Here is a 21,301-nt window from a genome sequence, read left to right as displayed (position 1 = left end):
AAATCTACTACATATAATTTCGTATTAGTACAGGTAAAATAGTAGGGACATAAAATCAAGAAATAAAAAAAAAAAATTGTTACACTCATGAAATTTGGCAAAAAGTTTGCTTTTGGGATAAGAACCAAGTACAAAAAAAGTCTATACAAAAAAGTTGGGTGGAAGGGTGTTTTTTCGCGGACAAGAGGGAAATAATGAAGGTCAAAAATATACTGAAAAAAATTGTTTGTTGATATCATCATAATGACACATGTTTTCAAGGTGTCAAGGGTGTTTTTTTCGAAGAGACAGTAAAATCTGCAATTGGTCCCAAAAAGCCAATGATTCATTTTATTTATGGTTTTGATGACAAATTAAACATTTATAAATAAGTTCTTACACGTTTTACGCGAATCATTGGCTTTTTGGGACCAATTACATATTTTACTGTCTCTTCGAAAAAACACCCTTTCACCAAAATTTTGTTTATAAAAACTCTTTATTCTTGCTTTCTATCCCAAAATCAATGTTTTTACCAAATTTCATTAGGGTGACCCATCATTTTTGTTTTCACTCAAAAAAACACCCTGTTAACCATGATATTTTTAAAGACACTTAAGATTCTTGTTTCTTATCTTAAAAGTAACATAATTGATAAATTTCAATAGGATACCACTAATGTTACTCTAGTATTTCACACTTTTTTAAATATACCCATATTTTCTTTACTTCTAAAAAAAAAAAAACACCCTTTCACATAAAAAAAATTTATAGACTTACATTATTCGTATTTCCCATGGGAAAGAGACATATTTAATGAATTTCGTATGGGTACCATTTATACCATTGATTTTATCGGACTTATCGCGGATTTTTCCCTATTTCCCAAAAAAACACCCTTTAACCTAAAATATTTGTATAGACATTTTAAGTTCTTGCTTTCTGTTATAAATGAAACATTTTTACCAATTTTCATTGGTGTTCCGAATTTCATCATTTCTTGAAAAAAAAACACCCTTTCACTCAAAATAATTTTTTACTTTTTATAGATTCCTAATTCTTATACCAACCAAAACTATTTCACCAAGTTTTAAAAATTAATAAAATATAAGTTAGCTGTTATGATACCTTTCTCACACACAACTTAACCTATCAAAAAAACGCCCAAAATATTTTTAAAAACTTTATGAATCCTTTGTCCCTGATTTGTCTTAAACCTTCATCCCAAATTTTGTCAATGTAGCATGTTTTTCACATGGGTTTCGGTTATATTTTACCTGTTGAGGTCAAAAAACAAGCACTCTGGTTTTTAATCAGAAATAACTTTTTTTAGAGCAATCGTATTGACTTTATTTTTATGTCATTAGATTCAGCATCAAAAAATACCTTGAAAACATGTGTCATATTATGATATTCAACAAACAATTTTTTTCAGTATATTTTTGACCTTCACCCCCTCCCTCTTGTCCACGAAAAAACACCCTTCCACCCAACTTTTTTTTATAGACTTTTTTTGTACTTGGTTCTTATCCCAAAAGCAAACTTTTTGCCAAGTTTCATGAGTGTAACAATTTCTTTTTTTATAAATGCCTGTTTTACCTGTACTAGGTAGCTATATGGGATACAAATCAGGGTAGATTTTTATTATGACGAAAACGAAAAGGCTTTTCTTGGCACCTATTCTTTAGCATCCCTAAATCCAAATGGGTATCGCAAAAAAAATAAATTATTTATAAAAAGTTTGATATTCTAATTTTTTTATTGATAAATATTTTATCCTTTTTTTTACTAACAAAAAGCATGCTATCTTAAACTTTTCATATTCATATTCTTAATCTTTGTATTTGTTTAATTAATTTATTATAACTATAAATGAATATGATGAAAATTCTCGAACTGTATCATATCAATGTTAATGTATTTATATGTCTGCAATATTTAACTTACATTTTTGTTTTGCATGGTTTTGTTTTTTCATTTAAATTTTGAAACTAATGCGCAAGCATTATAAGGAAAGTAAACAGTAAACAAATCCTAAAAAAAAATTGAGGATTTATTTAATATTATCCAGTTCTATATATTTTTAACATGAATTAGTATTTTTTTTATATAGAAAATAGATTAGGTAGTGCAAATTTAAACATACACACACAACATTAATACAAAAAAAAAATACAAATACTTTGTTGCAAACATTTTGAAGAAAAAAAATATTAAACAAAAGGAAAGATATTTTTGGTCAAATGAAGATTTTTAATATAATTAATTTTTTATATAGTATCATAACCAAGGCGATATGTATGAAAAATCCTTAAAATATATCAACATGGGGTTTACTGGAATGTTCAGTGTTGAAACAGTACTGAAAATAATCGGATTTGGTGTAAAGGTGGGTGATTTTTGATACAAAGATTTATTTTATAAAAAAAAAGAAAAGTACAAAAGCTGAAATTTACAATTTACACCATTTTTAAGAGAGAAAAAGAATTTTTAATTGGATTTTTAAAAATAATAAGATATTTTAGATAATTCCAATAATTTTAAAAAATTTTTGAAGATTAAAAAAATATTGAATTTATCATTGTCGTTTTTGATAAGGATTGTTTTGATTATTGAAGTTTCGATCATAAAAAGGTTTGTTATAAATCAACATCAATCGAACATAAAATGGAAATAATATCACCAACTAGCAACAAGTAAGTTCTCTTTTTTTTTAAAGTTTTTTTCATCAATTGCATGCCTAATCTCGCCTTATTACCGCACCGGCACCAATGTCAAAAAAAGCATGTTCCGTATTATAATTTTATATGTTTTGTATGAAGAAAGTGAGGACACCATTGTTCGTAAAATTAAAATGCATGATCAACTAAATTTCAAAAATTCACATTTTATTTGATTTTCAATATTTCTTACACACTTTCAACCATTCCAATTCCACACAAGGACATCACATCAAAGTTTTTATTAACACACCATACCTACTTACCAACAATAAAACACTGAAAATGAATTTCAAAAAACTTCATTAAAAAAATTAAAAAAAAAAAAAAAATGTTATTAATTAATTGATGCCTAGAATTATTACAAATTAAATGTTTTGGGTCATGGTTTTGGTGAAAGCAAATTTAGTAAATCTAACTAAATTAGGTATAATAAACTATTTATTAAAAAAAAATTGAATTCGCTTTCACCGATAGCCTGCCTTAATTTATTAAAGTTAACAAAAATATAGAAAAAAGGTGTCTTCGCTGCATGTAGCTAACATAACATTAGAAAAACATTACTTTTTAGATTTTAAATTGATAATTCATTTACAAAAAAAAAAAAAAATTACAAAAAAAAATAATAAAAAAGCGCATCCATATTCGTTTTAATTATTTTTTTCATTTAATAAGAAGAAAAAACATCCATCAACATCAATTAGTATCAAATTATTTCCAAATTTAATTAGTTATTTCTTTTTGAATGAACAAAATTAATCATTTCATATAAACATGTACATTTAAATTAAAAAAAAAAAATACAATATATGTTGGCTGCAAACAGACGAGTCCAGTTTTTTCTTTACCAAAAAAAAAAAAAAAAACAAAAAATAAGTAACAATAAATGGAGAAAAAAGTTGGTAATCAAAAACGAACTTGCATTATTGTCCTTTATCTTATTTTAGTTTCACGATGCACCACCTACTCAAATCGACATCTTAACATACATGAATTTGGTGTTTACATTGTTCTTCTTTTTGGAAACCATCTTAAAAATAATTGCTTTCGGATGTAAGGTTGGTACAAAAAATTCCAAATGGAATTTTAAAATCAAATAAAACTTTTTTACAGATACAATTTGGATGTTATTTTATTTGGTAATCGCTTTGTTTTTAATTTTTATTTTAAAGTAACAATTAATACAAAAAAAAAAAACCTAAACATTTTGGCTATCCTTTTTTATCTATGATTAAAGTTTAGGATTGATAAAAAAAAATTAATTTTTATTTCAAATTTGAAAACTCTTGTACTTTTTTGATAACTTCAATTAAAGCGGAAGTTTTGAAAATGATAAACCAATGCCAATCTATTATAATCATTCGTTTTGAATCTTGTTTAAAAAAAATTATTTTCTACAAGAAAAAAAAAAGAATCAAATTATGTAACTGTTCCGTTTAAAAAAAAATAATTTTTCAAACTTTTTTTTTAAATCGTATAATTACATATGTATTTATAAAAAAGATAATTAACCGGAGACTTAACTTGCAGTTTTCATAAGATGTTATAGAGTCCTCCGTTTAAAAAAAAAATCAATGTTTGTTTTGCAAAATTTGTCTCTTAACTCTTATTATAATCCGACTCACATGATTTTGCATTAAAATTTTACTTAAATAAATTAAATCATTAAAGATAATTTATATAAGAGGGTTGTCACTAAAAATAATTTTTTCACAATTTGTTACAAACGAAAAAAAAGATACAAAGTGTGTATATTTCATTCAAGTTTGTAAAAATATAAATTCAAAAAAAAAAAAAAATGCTTTTGAAAATAAAAAAAAAATATTTATTGCAAAAAAAAAATTTTGCATTGAAAAAAAAAACTAGCTGAAAAAATATGTGCATTTAAAAAATACACTGGTCAACAAAATTGAACTTTTTTTGCCACAAGAACCAAGATATACTTTTCTAGAGGTTTTTGATGTGCTGAACTCGAATCTGACGTCAGGAAAAATTGATTGGCCTCCGGTTTTGAGATATTACCGTTATAAAATGATAAAAAACGTCATTTTGGCTGTTTTCGAGCTTCTGTTTTTATGTGGGGCAATTCATTATAAACAAATTTCTACCGGTGATTATAAGAACAGATATTATTCTTTCAAAAACTGTTTAATTTTTCCCGATATCTCTTTAATTGCTCGAGATATCTTAAGTTGCAGTTAGTAAGCCAAAGAGAAACTAAATTTAATCTAAAGTTTAAGTCCCTCGTCATAAAATTTTTGCCACAAGAACTTAAATATACTTTTCTAAAGGTTTTTGGGTTGCTAAACTCGAATCCGCAATCAGAAAAATTCTATTAGCTTCCGTTCTTGAAATATATCCGTTATAAAAAAAAACCTTTTTTTTGCATTTTATAACGTTAATATTTCAAGAACGGAGGCCAATAGAATTTTTGTGATTGTGGATTCGAGTTCAGCAACCCAAAAACCTTTAGAAAAGTATATTTTGGTTCTTGTGGCAAAAAAAGTTTAATTTGGTTGGCCAGTGCTATTTCTATGTCAAAGACCACTCCTTAAATTTTAAATATCTCGGGCAGTAAAAAAGATATCGGAAAGATTAAAACTTTTTTTGGAAGAATAAAACCAGTTCTTATAGGCACCGTTACAAATTTGTTTAGAATGAACTACCCCACATAAAAACATAACCTCGAAAACAGCCAAAATGACGTTTTTCGGCATTTTCTAACAGAAATATTTCAAAAACGGAGGCCTGACTTCAGATTCGAGCTCAGCACATCGAAAACATATAGAAAAGTATATTTTGGTTCTTGTGGCAAAAACCTTGTTGACCAGTGATATTTATTGCAAATAACAATATATAAAAATGTTATGGCCTCTGAAATATACCTATTTGCATTAAAAATAAAATTTGTATTGCAAATAAAAATATTTTGCATTAAATAAATTTCTGCATTGAAAGAAAAAATTCAATGCAATGTGTGCAAAAATATTTTTTTAAATACTCGTCGAATTTCTTACAATTTTGGCTATTTGACTATAGCCAAAATTGTAAGAAATTCGACGAATATTAAAAAAATTATAGGCACACATTGTGCATTGATTTTTTTTTTTTTTTTCAATCAAAAATGTTTTACTTGCAATAAAATTTTTTAATCCAAAATATTTTTACTTGCAATAAATAGTATTTTTTTAATGCAAAATTTTTTTATTTGTGATGGAAAACAAATGCATTAAAAAACAACGATTTCTTACAACCCTGATTTCATGACATACAAACCTATGTGCTATGTATGTGCGCCAAAATACTATTTAGTACCTTAAAGGTTGTCCCTTTGGACAGTGAATTTTGAAAAAAAAATATGGACATTTTTATCAATATATTTTAATATATTTTAGTTGACATAGAATGGTTATAATATATTATAAAATAACATTTGCACCGATATGTTTGGAATGATATTTCTATATTTATGAGAGTTTAAACAGAAAGTGATCAAAACCAAACAACTGCGTTACTTTACTGCAAATTTCAGTTTTATTTGTAAAATCATATAATTAAGCTCTCGGATATTCCTATTTTAAATCACAGAAAAATGAATTTCAAAATAATATTCTTAATAGTTTATTACCAAAAATCAGCTTTAAAACTGCCTCTGCGTTACCAAGATAAACCGAACAATGTTACCGTGTAAACAATTCGATCCAAATTTGGATTCCAAACATGTAAAGTAAATAATGTTAATTTTATAACTCAATATAGTTTTTCTACTAATTTGTACTTTTTCTTCAAGGAAAATAAAATTAAAAAAAAAGGGACATTTTTTTAGGCACGAAATAGTATTTCGGCCCATGTATTTATATTTCGTGTCATTAAAAATGTATTTTCCAATTTAATAAAAACCGATCCTACTCTTTACTCGATGTATAGACAGACCAAATCCACTTTTATATTCTTGAAGCCAGTAAAATTAGGCCAAATATATTTCAATTATCTATTTAATTTTACTTTTTTGCAATAGGTACTATTATTTTTAAATATATTATCGCTTTAAAAATTTAAATATATTATTACCTTTTTTCTGTATACATACATAAATATACCAATATATCATAATATTTAAATAAGATTATATTTGCAATACTCAATAATATAAATAATTTGGTGTTTGTAAATTTCAGCAAAGTGTCCTATAGCTTTAAACTTTTTATTTATTAATAAAAACATTTAAATTAATACTTTTTTATTTTTACTATTTTCCAAAACAGAATTTCTTCAAGGATCCATGGAACATTTTTGATTTGATTACTGTTGTTGGCAGTATCATTGATGCATTATGGATGGAATTCGGGGTAAAAATTTACTATATTTTATATTATACAAAAAAAAAAAACATTTTTTCAACAGTACTCATATAATTAACACGTATTTTGGTTGAAGATACATAAACATATTTTTGCCATAAATTTTTTAATAGACTATTCATATAATTATTAATTTAGAAATAAGATTTTTTTTCTGAACGCCGAGTTTAATAGACAAAAAAACTAACAGAGTTTTTTTTTTACAAATATTATAAAAATTATAATTCTTATAATGATGACAATAGATTTCTTTTTTAAGATGAACAAAAAAATAATGTTTATACACTACATAGAAAAATAATGAGCATTCGTTTGTTTTTATTGCAAAAATAATACAATTTTTAACAAGTTTTTTTCATAATATTTAGGTTTAGGTTACAAAACATAATTATTTCTAAACCCATATATGCATTTTTTTTAAGGATTTGCTGAGTTTCTTCTTAGTATTACAGATTTTATATAAAAAAAAGTTACACTTAAAATGACACCAAAATTCATGAAAGAATAAAATGTAGACCAACACTCTTATAGAAACTAAAAACAAATTTTTTTTATTAACAATTTATTAATCAATCAAAAGATATTAATCAAAATATATATTTTTTTCTTAATTTTCCTTTTTTCATACTTGATTTGATTATACGAATACCAAATGGGGTCGAATTACATAATCACACAAAAATACAACAACAAATAAACACCATTAAAAATAAAAAAAAAAAAAACAAAAATCTGTCAAAATCCTGAAACAATTTAAACAAAACTAAAACAAAACTTTGATTTTGATTGAACTTTTTATTTGTTTGAAAAAAAAAAAAATTAAAACATAATTCAAAAATTATTTCCTGGTAAAATAATACACAAAATAATTTTATCGCTCTACAACAACTACTACAACAACAATCAAAATAAACAACAGCACGATGTAAGTACAACACCTCACACACATACATATTTTAATACATACAAAATTTCATTAATTCATTAGCTTGCTAGAAAAATCATTAGTATTAAAATTTTAATTTATTTTTTTTTTAATTCTAAGAATTTTGATATTTGTATCAAAAAATATATTTTCTGTGAATAAATTGCAAGATCTTTCCTTAACCTTACTTTTCTAACTTTTTTAATATATATTTTATTTTAGTTTTGAATTTAATTTTTATTTAAGATTATTGTTTATTGGTTTTAATTATTTTAAGACTTTTGTTCATTTTTTCAAACTTCGAGTTTTTTTTATATTTATATTAATTTAAAAATTATTTTGGGGTTAAGATTTCATTATAAAAAATATTATTTAAAAGACACTATAGTCAATTTAATGTGACGTCATATAGCTGATAACCAGCGGACGAACAAGAAGCTTCCATCTATGCCTAATTTATCAAACCAAGATCAATTTTTAAGAAGAAATGAGGGAACAGATGAACATAAATACATACACAAATGCCAGAGCAATTTATTTATGCTGGTTTTAAAGTGTAACTGTTCCCTCAAAAAAAAGCAAAAGCGGATTTTCACATTTAAATATTTAAATCTCAAGCAAGTTCTGATTTTCTCTGTCGAAAATAATTTTTTTTTATTTTTAGCATTTAAAAAATATTTATTTGTTAACTTTCAATTTTGATACAAATGTCAATAATTTTATGATTTTTTTTTTTTTTATTTTTAAGTAGTTAACTTATTTTTATCATCTATCATCAAATAAGAAAATTTATTGAACGCTTCTTAGAATTGAATAAGACCTATTTGTGAATGTAATAGGTCATTTATTGTTAAAAATATAAGTTATGGTTATGCTGTTACTTAAAAAAAAAAACTATTATTTAGTTATTAACTATAATGTTATATTTAAATAAAAAAAAAAAAATATTATCAAGAAAAAAAAAGCTTATTTAAAAAAAAATAAAAAATAAATTGTGTGTGAACCCATCCTATTTTCAGAATAAGACATAAATTAAATATAAAATAAATTTATAAGGCTAATATTATTTTTTAATTTTTTTCATATACGAATGGATTCTATCATTCTTCACTTCATATTCAATTCACAAAACAACAATTAATAATATATATTATGTATGAGAAAATTAAAATAAAATACACAATATTTTCAACACACTACATAAACATAATCGCAACTGAACAAAAACTTCATAAAACTACAATCCGCCTTAATCATCTTTCATTATAATATACAGGCAACTGATCCATCTGTAAGTAAATTCAGATGCAAATTTTATTTTTTGTATTAAAAAGTTTTGCTTTTGGTTTTAAATAGAGGATTTGAAATAAAAAAAAAAAAAAAATGGAAGTAGAAATCATAACCCCTTTTGTTTAGTGAAATATTATTTAAATTTTAAATAGCTACCAGCCCCAAAAATTAAACCAAACATAAAAGAAGTAGTCTAATTTTTTATTAATATATTTTTTTTTTTCAAATTATGTTAAAGTTGGTCTTGGTTCAAGACATTTTAAATTCTTTAACCTAGTTTTCTTAAAATAGTGTTTAGTTTTGGATTAATGAAGAAAATATTTTTTTCAAGTCAGTCAAAGTAAAAGAAGGCTCTTTATCTTCACCATTAAACCGGAAATTTGTGATATTTTCGGATAGGGACTTATTTACCCTGTGCCCTACCGAAAAAAAAGTATGATAGTAAAACTAGTAAAACTTTGTGAAGCAACAATTTTTTTGCCAAGAAACGGTTTACCAAATTACTTGTTAAACATTTATTAAGAAACAGTCTTCGAAATCAGTTCAAAAAGTTATTAATGAAACAAAAACATAAAATGAATATTTTGGTTCACATTTCCTTGCTTGTTATAACCAGGATCTTAAAAAATAATTTTTTTTTTTGCTTTCAAATTAATTAAAAAAAATATTTATTGCAAATAACAAATAACATTTCTGCATTAAAAAAAATCAATGCATTAAATATTTATATTTTATTTTGTATTTAATATTTGTCAAATCTTACAATTTTGACAATATGGCCTTACATAATTAGAAATTTGACAAATATTTAAAAAAAATCAAACATTTTGCATCGAATTTTAAAATATTTATATATTTAATAAATATTCTTGATAAATAACACTGGTTAACAAAATTAAAGTTTATTTTTTTTTATTGCCTACACCAAACTTTATTTTGGTATACCGTAGATTTTTGGTGTGCTGAACTTAAATCCGAAGTTAGAAATAATTAAACAGCAAGCTTTTTTATTATCGTTAAAAATGTATAAAAAAGGATTTTTTAATACTTCGGATGTTATTCTTTTGTATAAGGAAAATTATTTTAAGATAAATCGTAACGGTTTCTTTAAGAACTGTATTCCTTCTTTCAAGGTCTGTTTAAATCATTCCGATATCTTTTGTACTGCCCGAGATATTCAGTGATTAAATTTTATTAATCTCAAAGGGTCACTGTGGCGTATGCGTATTTTTTTATAGACAAATTTAAATACTCACTGAATTTGTGTCCCAATATTTAATTTTTATTTTAATATAACTCAGTTTTTCGAATTCTTAGGTAATTTTGACCAATTTATATTATGAGACAAAATACGCAACAAAAAAATGAACATTTTGAGAAAAGCACACTTGTTCAATATGCCTAAAGTTGATAAAAAAAACTTTCATACTGTTGAAATTAATGTTACTTTTTTTTTTGCAAAATTATCTTAAATATTGAAATGACATGTGATCGATCAGTTTTTTGGGCAAAAAACTCTTATGTGCGATCTATGGAATACAAAGACTTCAATTAAACGTTAGCTTTTTCTAACTTTTACTGAAATTCGATTTTGCGAAATTCGTAAAAAAAAAAGTGATTCAATAAAAGTTTTCTACCTTATCTAGCTATTTTTATCTTTGATATCACTCTCCTAAGGTAGTTTTGTTTATATTTGTGAAAAAAGTGATTTACCAATTGGAGAAATTTGAGAAGTCTTATATATCTTTCGTTGAATTTTGTACAGTAACCTAAAATTTCTACGAACTCGAGATAAATTTGAGTTCGCATTTATGTTTAGTTAAATTTAGATCAAGGTGCAAATTTGTTTTTATAACTAACAGTTTAGTAATGATGCTACATTTGCTTCATATTAATTAGGGACAATTTTTAATCAATGTTTAAACTCTTAAACGCTTCACATTTTTTTTGGCAACACATGTACATCAAAAACACGCATCATGAAAACATACATACCTCATTTTTAATTCCACTTCTACAGATTATTATCATATTTTTATTTGAATTTAAATAAAAAAGTACATAAATAAATCACAAATTGTGATGGGTTGTCACACTAATGTATTGTCTTGTAAATTGTTAAGTTAATCTTGTTGCCTTATAGTATTTAGTTTTTAACGTTATATTGATTCCCTGAATTATCTTTGAGCCCTGCTTAGATAAAGCTCCAAAGTTCAAATTCATTATCCTATCTCTTAAATGCTTTTAGACAAAATTAAACACACAAAAAACCGTCTTTAGAATAGAATTTTGTTGGCATAATGCGCCAAGTAGAAAAATTTTATTGGATGTTGTCGCTCGTTCATATATAAATATTATAAATTTGTTGTCAATTTTTTGATATGCCATTTTCAAGATATCGATTTGAATAATATCTGATTAATGCATTTATTTCTTCTTCTTTTTTTGCAAAAAAAAAAAAAAAAACAAAATTAATGAAAAAATTAATATTCTATATTGAATGAAATTAACAAAATTTCTTAAATTTGATGATGCCCGTGACTGTTACAACTTCTTCTGTATGTGTTAACTAAAAAAAAAATTTATCATCGAACAAAATATAAATCGAATGTGAATGCTAATAAATTGCTTGCGCTGTTTAACAAAAAAAAAACAAAACTGCTCTAATCTGTCAATTTCATCATCAAAAAAATCAAAAAAAAAACCAACCACACAAAAAACATCACTCAAAAATATATAATATCGATATTAACTCGATACTGAATATTAAAATCACATCCAAAAAAAACATGAACTGAAAAAATTCGAATATACAAACAATATCCAATTCCAACAAACATCAGGACGTAAGTAAAAATTAAAATCAAAAAAAGTTATAAAAAAAGAACAATTTTTTTTCCAATAAAGCTCAGTAAAATAAAAACTATTACCTTGCTGTATTTGTATTTTAAAATGTAAAATTTAATTTTAACTTCAACGAATTTTTGCTATATTAGATGAAGACTTTAGACGCAATTTATATAATACTCTTACTTAAAACTGTCTACCTTAAAAATTCAAATTAAATTAACAACTTGTAATGCTTAAAACGTAGTGAAAGCTTAGCTTCACTCCCAAATATTGATCAATCCATACTTAAAAAAAATTAAAAGAAATTATAGTAATAATTAACTTCTATGAATTTTTGTGTAACATAAATAATAAATTATCACATTACTTTTAGATTCACCTCAATATGTGTTCTTTCTATCCGTTCCCCTTAGATGTTTAATTTTTTTTTTTAACAACTCAAGCTTTTCGTTTCTATCTAGAAGTTTTCTAAAAACATTTTTTAGAAATCAACGTTGGTCGAAAAATCATAAATCTTTAGAAAAAATAAATAATTCAAACCTCTATAAGCCCTTTACTGCCCCTTTTATTCTGTAGTTTTTTTTTAATCATATATACCTAACTAGATGCTTTCGAAAAATTTCAAAATGAGTTGGAGAAATATCCTTTATTAACACCATAAGATACTCAATGCAAAAAGGATGTGTTCATTTAACTCTTTTGAGCTTAGATTTTGAATTTTGATTATTTGTTAAAACACTCCGAATTATCTGATTGGTTTATTTTTGAATTATTTATTAATAAATCATTACACATTACTAAAATTGAAAATATTTGAATCAAATTTTTTTGAACATATTAAAGATTTTTGAAAAAAAAAACTTAAAAAAACAACCATAAGACTTAGTCATAAATCATAAAAAAAAACTTTCGTATCTCTTAATCTGAGGGTTAAACTATTTCATTTTCTTCTTAAATGTTTTACCTTATATTTATTCTGAATTTGTTTGAGTTGTCTAAGACCAAATAAGTCGCGTAAAAAATTAATTCTAAAATTTTGTTCTAGATCAAATTGATGTTTCGGAGTGTTATCTAGGTACCTATTATACACATTAAAACATAGACAAAAAAAAAATAAATACATTATCAAGTAAAACCTATTTTAGATAATTAGTTTTTAAGTAATTTTCAAAAATTATTTTAAAATTAGTTTAGTAAATTTTCTGTATAACTTATTTTTAGTACTAAAAAAAAAAAACCAAAAGAAATATTTAGTACATTACATTCCTTAATTAATATTAATGTTTTAATAAAATTAACACTAAATAATTCATAAACATTCAATTTTATAACAAAAAAATAAATAAAAGTGCATTCAATTTTATTCACTTTGCCTGGTTAATTAAAACAAAATATTTTCAAACATAAAATAAATTAAATTTTCAGAACAATTATAATTTCAAAGAGTTCTACTTCTATTGAAAAATGTTTAAAATGTGCATGTTGAATGGATGCAGGAGTTTCTATAAAACATACAATTTTACAATTCTCAGCCAGCGATATACAAACATTTTATTTTGAAAAATTGCTTTGGGTTGGATCACTTAAGTGGTAAACTTTGCCATTGAGTTGGTATCTCAGTATGACACTCTTATATTTTTTCGTTTTTTACTTGCTTTGGGTATTGCAAGATTCAAGTCTCAAATTCGAATGTGCTGAATTTAGTGGTGGCAGCCCTTTAAAAAAACTACTGTCATGTTTTCGAGATATATCAAAAATAGTATATTAGGTCATGACTCTCAAAATATGATAATTTCGAATAATTTACACCGTTTTTAGCAGTTTTTAGTTAAGTGGAAAGCTTTTCCAACAAAGCATTTTTTAAACAAAAATTGCACTTTTTCTTTTTGTTTTACTTTATTGAGACCGTAGCCAGACCAGAATTCCGAAAATCTAGAATCCCGAGTATCTACAATCCCGAAAACCCAGAATCCCGAAAACCCAAAATCTGGATTCTTGTTTCAAAATTTCGGGATTATGTCCGTCTCATAAACGTTTGTCACCATTAGATTGTGTTATTAACCACATTGTTATTAACCAAAATCACTCTTGTTTTTTCAATTTTCTGAGTTTTTGAACTTCTAAATATTAAAAAATGGAGAAAAAAAATCAAAAATTAAAAACTAAAAAAAATATATATATTTTTTTCTTGTGAGAGGATAGAATTTAAATACAATGACAATTTATTCTGTTGTACTTGAATCTTTTTCGGTAGTTAATAATTTTTTTTGGAAAAAACATTACAATTTAAATTGCTTATTAAATTTATTTATTTAAAAGCAGAAAAACATATGTATTATTAAAATTAAAGGCAAAGAAAATAAAAAAGAATGCATTTTACCCAAAATTAATTCATAATATAAGTAAAATTTTGAATATAATCGGTCTTATTATTTTATATACCTACAATTTAAATTTTTAATTCATACCTACATACAAATTTTAATTTCAAATATACATACAAATTCCTTAAAATTATTAATTTTCACATATTTATTTGATTATAAACATTTTACATATGAATCCACCACCTCTATAGTGTTGTTAGTTTTGTGTTATACTTTTCATTAGTTAATAAATATTGATTTATTATTTCTTTTTTTTTTATTATATTATGTTTTTCTGTTATTTTGGATTACAACACTTTCCAAAGAGAATAATATATAAAACATTAAAATAAAAGAACATTATTGCCTTACACTCCAATAACATTTTCTCCATAAATAGGAAAAATGTATTAAGCTATGTATAAAAATTCTAAATTTATCATTTTTCTTTAATAACAAAAAAAAAAAAACTTTATTCCTTTAGATAAAAAAAATCTCTTTTTAATTTCGCAACATTAAAAAATTGAATGATCATTAGCAATTTTCTTTAAAAAAAAAATATCACTCTTGTAATCTATCAACTTGCTTGCCCTTGAAAAGTATTAAAAAAAAAAAAAAACTAACAATTTTTTTTAACAAATAGTAGTAAAATCTTTTTTATATTAAAATAACTCTGATGCACTCTGACTCTTGGAAGTGTTGTATGCCAAAAAATTAATTTAAACCTATCTTTTTATATAAATCTTCTAAATTTCATTATTAACTTTAATTTTAAATTTGACTAAAATATATATAAAATAAATGTGTAAATAATTAAAATGAGAAAAATATAATAATAATTGTTATGCTCTCTCCAGTCGTAACTTTTAGAAAAAAAAAGAACAAAAAACCATTAAATTTCTTTTTACTAATTTTGAAAATTATAATAATTTCAGTCGAGTTCGATAAACGTTGGCTTCCTGAGATTATTTCGTGCCGCTCGTCTCATAAAACTACTTCGCCAAGGATATACGATACGAATTTTACTCTGGACATTCGTACAATCGTTCAAAGCACTTCCTTATGTCTGTTTGCTTATTGCAATGCTGTTTTTTATTTATGCCATTATTGGCATGCAGGTAAGTTTCGAGATATGAAATATTTTTAAAATTACATTTTTTCAATTGAAATTTTTAATTTTTTTTTTTTTGTTTTAAAATTGTTATAATGCTTAATTTGAGTTTATAATAAATATTTCGTTTTTTTTTATTGTCAATATTTAAATAAAAAAAAATTTAGTATTTTTTTTTTCAATAATATAAAAGGGTCAACAGATTTATATTTAAAACATTTTTTTTTTTGGTACAAACAACACAACATTAAATTAAAATTCAATTAAATTGGTAGCGAGAACACAAAACGAATCACTGATAAAAAAAAACTTATAGAAATTAAATTTTTTGAAATGTTACTTTACCTACACTTTACAATTAATTAGGTTTGCAACAAATTCCACCAACCGATAAGGACCCATTCTTTTAAACGAATATAATACTTCTTTCCCTAGAGATCTAGATAAAAACTTTTTTGTCGTAGAGAATGACAGAGTCGTTCATTTTTTTATAGAGATCATAGATACAAAATATATTAGTTTAGATGGCAAAATTTTTAATTAATAGCATAATATTTTTAAAAATAAAAAAAAATAAAAAAAAACAAGGACCTATAGTTACCTCTCTTTTTATACCTACACACAATATTTTTTTTATTTAGAATCCAAAACATTTAAAGAGAACATTTTTAAAGAAAAAAAAAAAAAAAAAACAACTATATTTATGATTTAAATATTTTTCTTTTGTTTTTATTTTAATCATAATGTAATTTAAAACAAAACAAAAAAAAAAAAATATTATACATAAATGTGTATACGAAAATAAAGGTTTTTGGAAATATAAAATATGATCCGGATACTCAGCTCAACAGGCATAATAATTTTCAATCGTTCTTTGGAGGAATCATGCTGCTTTTTCGGTAAAAAATGTTGATTAAAAGAAGTATTGAAAGAAAAAGTAATTATTTAAAGTATTATTAATTGTAATTACAAAAAGTTTATTTATTATAAATATATAAACAGTTACAAACATATTTATATATATGATGTACAACTATTTATTTTTAATTTCTTTTATTTGTTTTTTTTTTTGTTTGTTTGCTTTGAGTAAAATAAATTTGTGTTTTTTCTTTCATTTGTTAATTTTTAATAACAAATTTGAAAAAAAAAAAAATCGTTGATAATTTTATTTGTTTATAAATATTCTTATATGCAAGAAACAATTTTGTTTGTTTCTTGATTTGTGTATTTTTTTCAATATGATTAAAAGTTTGATTAATTTTGTTAAATGTAGTTAATAGTGGTAACTTTGGTTGTGTGTTTCATATAAATTAGATTGTAGTTTTGGAAAAAAAAACAAAAGTATTTTCACGAAAATTGTTCTCATTTTTATTTGTTAGTCATAGGCCCACTTCAATTACTGATTTTATTAAAATAAAAAATGTTTGTCAAGAAATTCACTTCTATAATCCGAACTTGTAAAAGGTTAGATATTCAATGTTCACGTTATAATATAAATGAGTCTTATCAGCAAAAAAAAAAAACACAGTCAAGGCACAAATCAAATAGCATTCAATCTTCATACAATATGCACGTAATGCTTTGACTTTAATTATATTTACCAAAAACTTTATTTCAGGTCCTCAAGTTAAAACATTGTGAATTGAATAGTTAATCAAATTATTCATCTTCAATGTAAAAAACAATACCTTCCTTTATGAAATTTTAAATTTAATTTAAAAAAAAAAAAAAAATTATGAAGCGATAGGATGTTTTTTAAGAAAAGGACAGAACTGCTGTCATACATATCATTCAATTATGAACTTCAATATCTTAAGTAATAGACAATCGAGAAAATGTATAGGAAAATGTACATTCAAATATGTAGGTGCATACAGACAGGGTTAATTTATCTAAACAAATTAAAAAGTCACTGTTTAATATTTCGGGTGTTGAAAAATAACTTAAAAAGAGGTTGTCTGTAAAGCCGGTTTACGGACGATGATTTTACGTGATAACGTCGTCAGAAAACAGGTTGTGTGCTTCTGTTTAAAATGAGTCGATTGAAGCGTTTACTTATTTCAAACAATCATAATTTACAAGAAAAAGCTAAAAAAAAATATCTTTTTTCTTTTCTCATTATATTAATTTTTGTATGTTAAAGCTTACGAAAAAAATTATGCAATTTAAAAGCCAAGTATTTTTCTGAAGAATAAATCCATTTTTAAATTTTTACAATGCGCAAAAAGTATAAAAATAATTTATTGAAAACAATCATTTTCATCAAAAAAAGCAAAAAAAACATGAATTTTTATCTTCTCAAGTCATTAATTCCATTTTTTTCTCTAACAACCTATACAAAATTGTATACCATCTGAAAGCCTATTATCTTAGCTGAAAATATATATATCGATCAGGTCTATGAGACATCTACAAAAAGAGCTAGAATTTTTTGAACTCGATCGAATTTCATTAAAAAAAGCAAAAAAAAACATTTTTTTTTTATGTTCTCACGCTATGGAATCAACTTTTTTTTGAAAACCTATACAAAATTGTATACCATGTGAAAGCTTATTATTTCACCTTTCATATGACGTATTAATCTCATTTCTAGGATGCCTACAAGAGAAGTTAGAATTTTTTAAAGTCAACCATGTCGAATTTCCAGACTGAAATTACGGTACTTCCCACACTGGTGGCTGTTCGGGGGGCAACAGATCTCTACTGGTGTTTTGAGGTTTTTCGCAAGTTTCTTGATTTAACATTGTGTAGCTTGTAGTTAGTCTTCCGTTATGTGTGATATACCAAATGAAAGGTAATTTTATCAGGAAGCTCATTAAAGTTTAATAAAATTTCTATCTGCTCTTGGTCAAAAGTTATAACCTGTTGATTTCTAAAATTTTATTTTACCGTTATCTCAAAATTGAAACTTCGCACACATTTAGTCGTCATGGTCATGGTCTATCATTACTCAATATACTTTATTCCTGTATCTATTAAAGAAAAAAAGATAAAAATAAAAAACGATGAAAATCGGTTAAAAACGGTCAAAAAACGTGTTTTTTAAAAATTTGTTTCTTCTGTTATTCAGTCACATGTATGCATAAGGCCAAAACCTATATGGGTTTGAGATTTTTTTAACGCTCCAAAAAAAATCTAAAAATCATAAAAGAACCAAAAATACCCCTAAAAAACAAGGTGTTTTTCAAAAATTCATATTTCGAAACGCAGATTGTTGAAAAAAAAATCGTATTAGACGCCTAATTTTTTTTCCTCATCTTTTTCCTGGAACCTTTAGAATTGTCAAAAAAAAATTTCCCTACCCAAAATTATCATTTTGTCATAGCCCAAACACGTGTACAACGTTCAAAAAAATCGTTATAGCTTAGTTTAAATTTTTTTTTATTTTTTTCTTAAATGCAGTTATTCTTAAATTAATCTCATCTATCTATAGCAAAAAAAATTTAATTCTCTACGACTTCGCGTTTAGATTGTAGCCCAAATTTCATCTTTCCGTTTTACCCCTGTTTACCCTATTAAATGACGAAATTTTTAAAAATCCTTCATTTGGATTAAGCTTTAGGTTATTATCTTTCAAATAAGCTATACCTAGAAGATTTTTGTATTTCTAATAGTTTATTTTTAATTTTTAATTGAAATTTTTGCCACGAAATTTTTGCAGGGTGAGTGTAACGTTAGAAAATGGCGTCACTTTTTTGTGGTGGCTGCCATGGTTCATTGATTTATAAGACGTTATCACGTCGAAATTTAGCCGAATTTATACATTCATCTGAGAATTTAAAATTTTATAACAGTATACATTTTTAGAAAAGAAATATTGATAATATTGAAATTTGAAAACACAAATTATGTAAAATAAAATTTTACAAGTTCTTGTTGTTTAACAAAATTTTCGAATTATTGCAATTTTAACGAAAACGGCTTTACAAATTTTGAATAAATTTAGTTTTCTTAAATTTTAGTGTTTTTTTTTTTTTTGAACATTCTCTTTTACTTTTATTATTAAAAGCTTAAAGGCATTAAAGGTTTAAACAATTTTAGTCAAATTTTACAGATAGAGACTTAAAACTTGGAGAATATTTTGGTTATTTATTTCGAAACTTTTGTGGAGGGAATAAGAGACACACTAACCTATGTGACCTTCGAATTGTATTTTTTTTAATTTTTCTTGCATATTATAGATTTCCAAATAAGTACATAAATTTATATTTATTTGAAAAGATTTTCAAATTTAATATTTTCAAATAGATATTAAAGAATAAAATTGAAAAGTAAGATTTAATTTTTGTACCCAAATATTAAAAAGTGACTTTAAACATTTTACTAAACTTAACTAATTATTTTTATTTGCTATTATTATTAACAAAAACTTTATAATAGATTTGTACCCCTTCATTGGTTTTAGGATTTTATTTACCGTGTAGGTATTGCAAGATTGAATAATAAAAAAGGAATCTCAAGTTCTCCTTAATTAATAATGGCATCAAAATAAAATAACCCATTAAAAAAGCGGTTATATTGTTTGGTGTGAGTATTTTGTTAACACTGAGTGTTTATTGAATCACCTAGTTAGGTTGGTATCTATTTGCAATTTTTCGAAAAAAAAAGTTGCAGGATTTTATTTTAGAATTCTTGAAAGTAAAATCTTTTACTTGCTAAAATAGGTAGCTGAACCTCGTGTCGTCTAAGCCTTGCGAAAAAAAAGTTGTTTCAGAACAAAATTTATTTCCACATTTAAGAACATTTTTATATGAAGGCTTCGTTATTTTATAGTTATTTGGAAATTAAACGGAATCAATCATTTAAATGATGACTCAGAGAAATTAAAAAGAAAGTTTAAGTCTGCGATTGTTTAAAGCATTTGACCACAAATACATAGGTATAATCATTCTAATTAAGTGAGGTCCTTTCAATTAGTATCGTTAGTTTAAATTCTTAATTAAATCTCTAGAATTCATCAAACCATTCTGGAATTAACGACCATTTTTGGGAGTATCAATTGGAAAAACAAACTAGAATCCAGGTTTAATTTTACTGCCTGATGGTGAAATCTATGAACCTTAAACCTATAAAGATAAAAGAGTATGAACTTAAAAAAATACTCTGTAAAAATACCCATAAAAATGTCAAATTTTTTTATAAACTAAATTTGTAATTTAAGTCGTCACTTAAAAGATCGCCCATAACAAAAAACTTCTCTCCAACTTGACAATTATAGTATCTCCGATTTGACTGCATGTGGAAATCTATAAGAAGTAATTATTATTACTAGGCCATCAAGTTTTATTTTAATGTTAACTTATATATGTTTAGTATGTATAAGAATATTGCCTGATGGACTTGATTCAATAATTAGTTTCTGAGTGAATCGCAATTGTCAAAAGGTTCAAAACCTTACCATAAAAACAAAAGTCCTAAACAAAATTTGCAAGAAAAAAGCATGTGGTTGTGCATGCAATGGGTGAATGAAAATAGGTTCATTCTGACATACTCAGAATGTATTAAAAATGTAAAAACAATATTCCAAGCCCATAAAGGTTAAACAGACAAATATGATATGATTAAAATTTTGATAGTGATTGTGCTCCTAATCTTTTCAAAAAAGCCTTTGATTAGGAAATGTTTTTTTTTTTTTTTATTTTTTTTTTTGTCTTCTCTTGATTTATATTTAATATTATATAATTTTATCATTTATTCTC

At 24.3% G+C, this 21,301-nt stretch overlaps 1 protein-coding gene across 26 annotated transcripts in view; it reads left to right on the top strand.

The window, feature by feature from the left end:
• The window catches only part of LOC129912627 (voltage-dependent calcium channel type A subunit alpha-1), a 174,023-nt gene that overhangs the window by 110,961 nt on the left and 41,761 nt on the right, over positions 1 to 21,301 (top strand). For 21 of the 26 annotated variants that reach the window (XM_055990954.1, XM_055990953.1, XM_055990939.1 and 18 more), the window contains 3 exons: positions 2,258 to 2,368; positions 6,965 to 7,048; positions 15,427 to 15,609. In XM_055990954.1, coding sequence (XP_055846929.1) covers positions 2,258 to 2,368; positions 6,965 to 7,048; positions 15,427 to 15,609 — 378 coding nt within the window. Of the gene's footprint in view, positions 1 to 2,257; positions 2,369 to 6,964; positions 7,049 to 15,426; positions 15,610 to 16,409; positions 16,502 to 21,301 lie in introns of all 26 variants that reach the window. The other 5 variants (XM_055990938.1, XM_055990959.1, XM_055990952.1 and 2 more) reach the window with 2 other exon arrangements.

This window comes from Episyrphus balteatus, chromosome 2, assembly GCF_945859705.1.
Source record: "Episyrphus balteatus chromosome 2, idEpiBalt1.1, whole genome shotgun sequence".
Classification (NCBI taxonomy): Eukaryota; Metazoa; Arthropoda; class Insecta; order Diptera; family Syrphidae; genus Episyrphus; species Episyrphus balteatus.
Note: the sequence above shows the minus strand (reverse complement) of the source record. Positions and strands in the feature narration are given on the sequence as shown.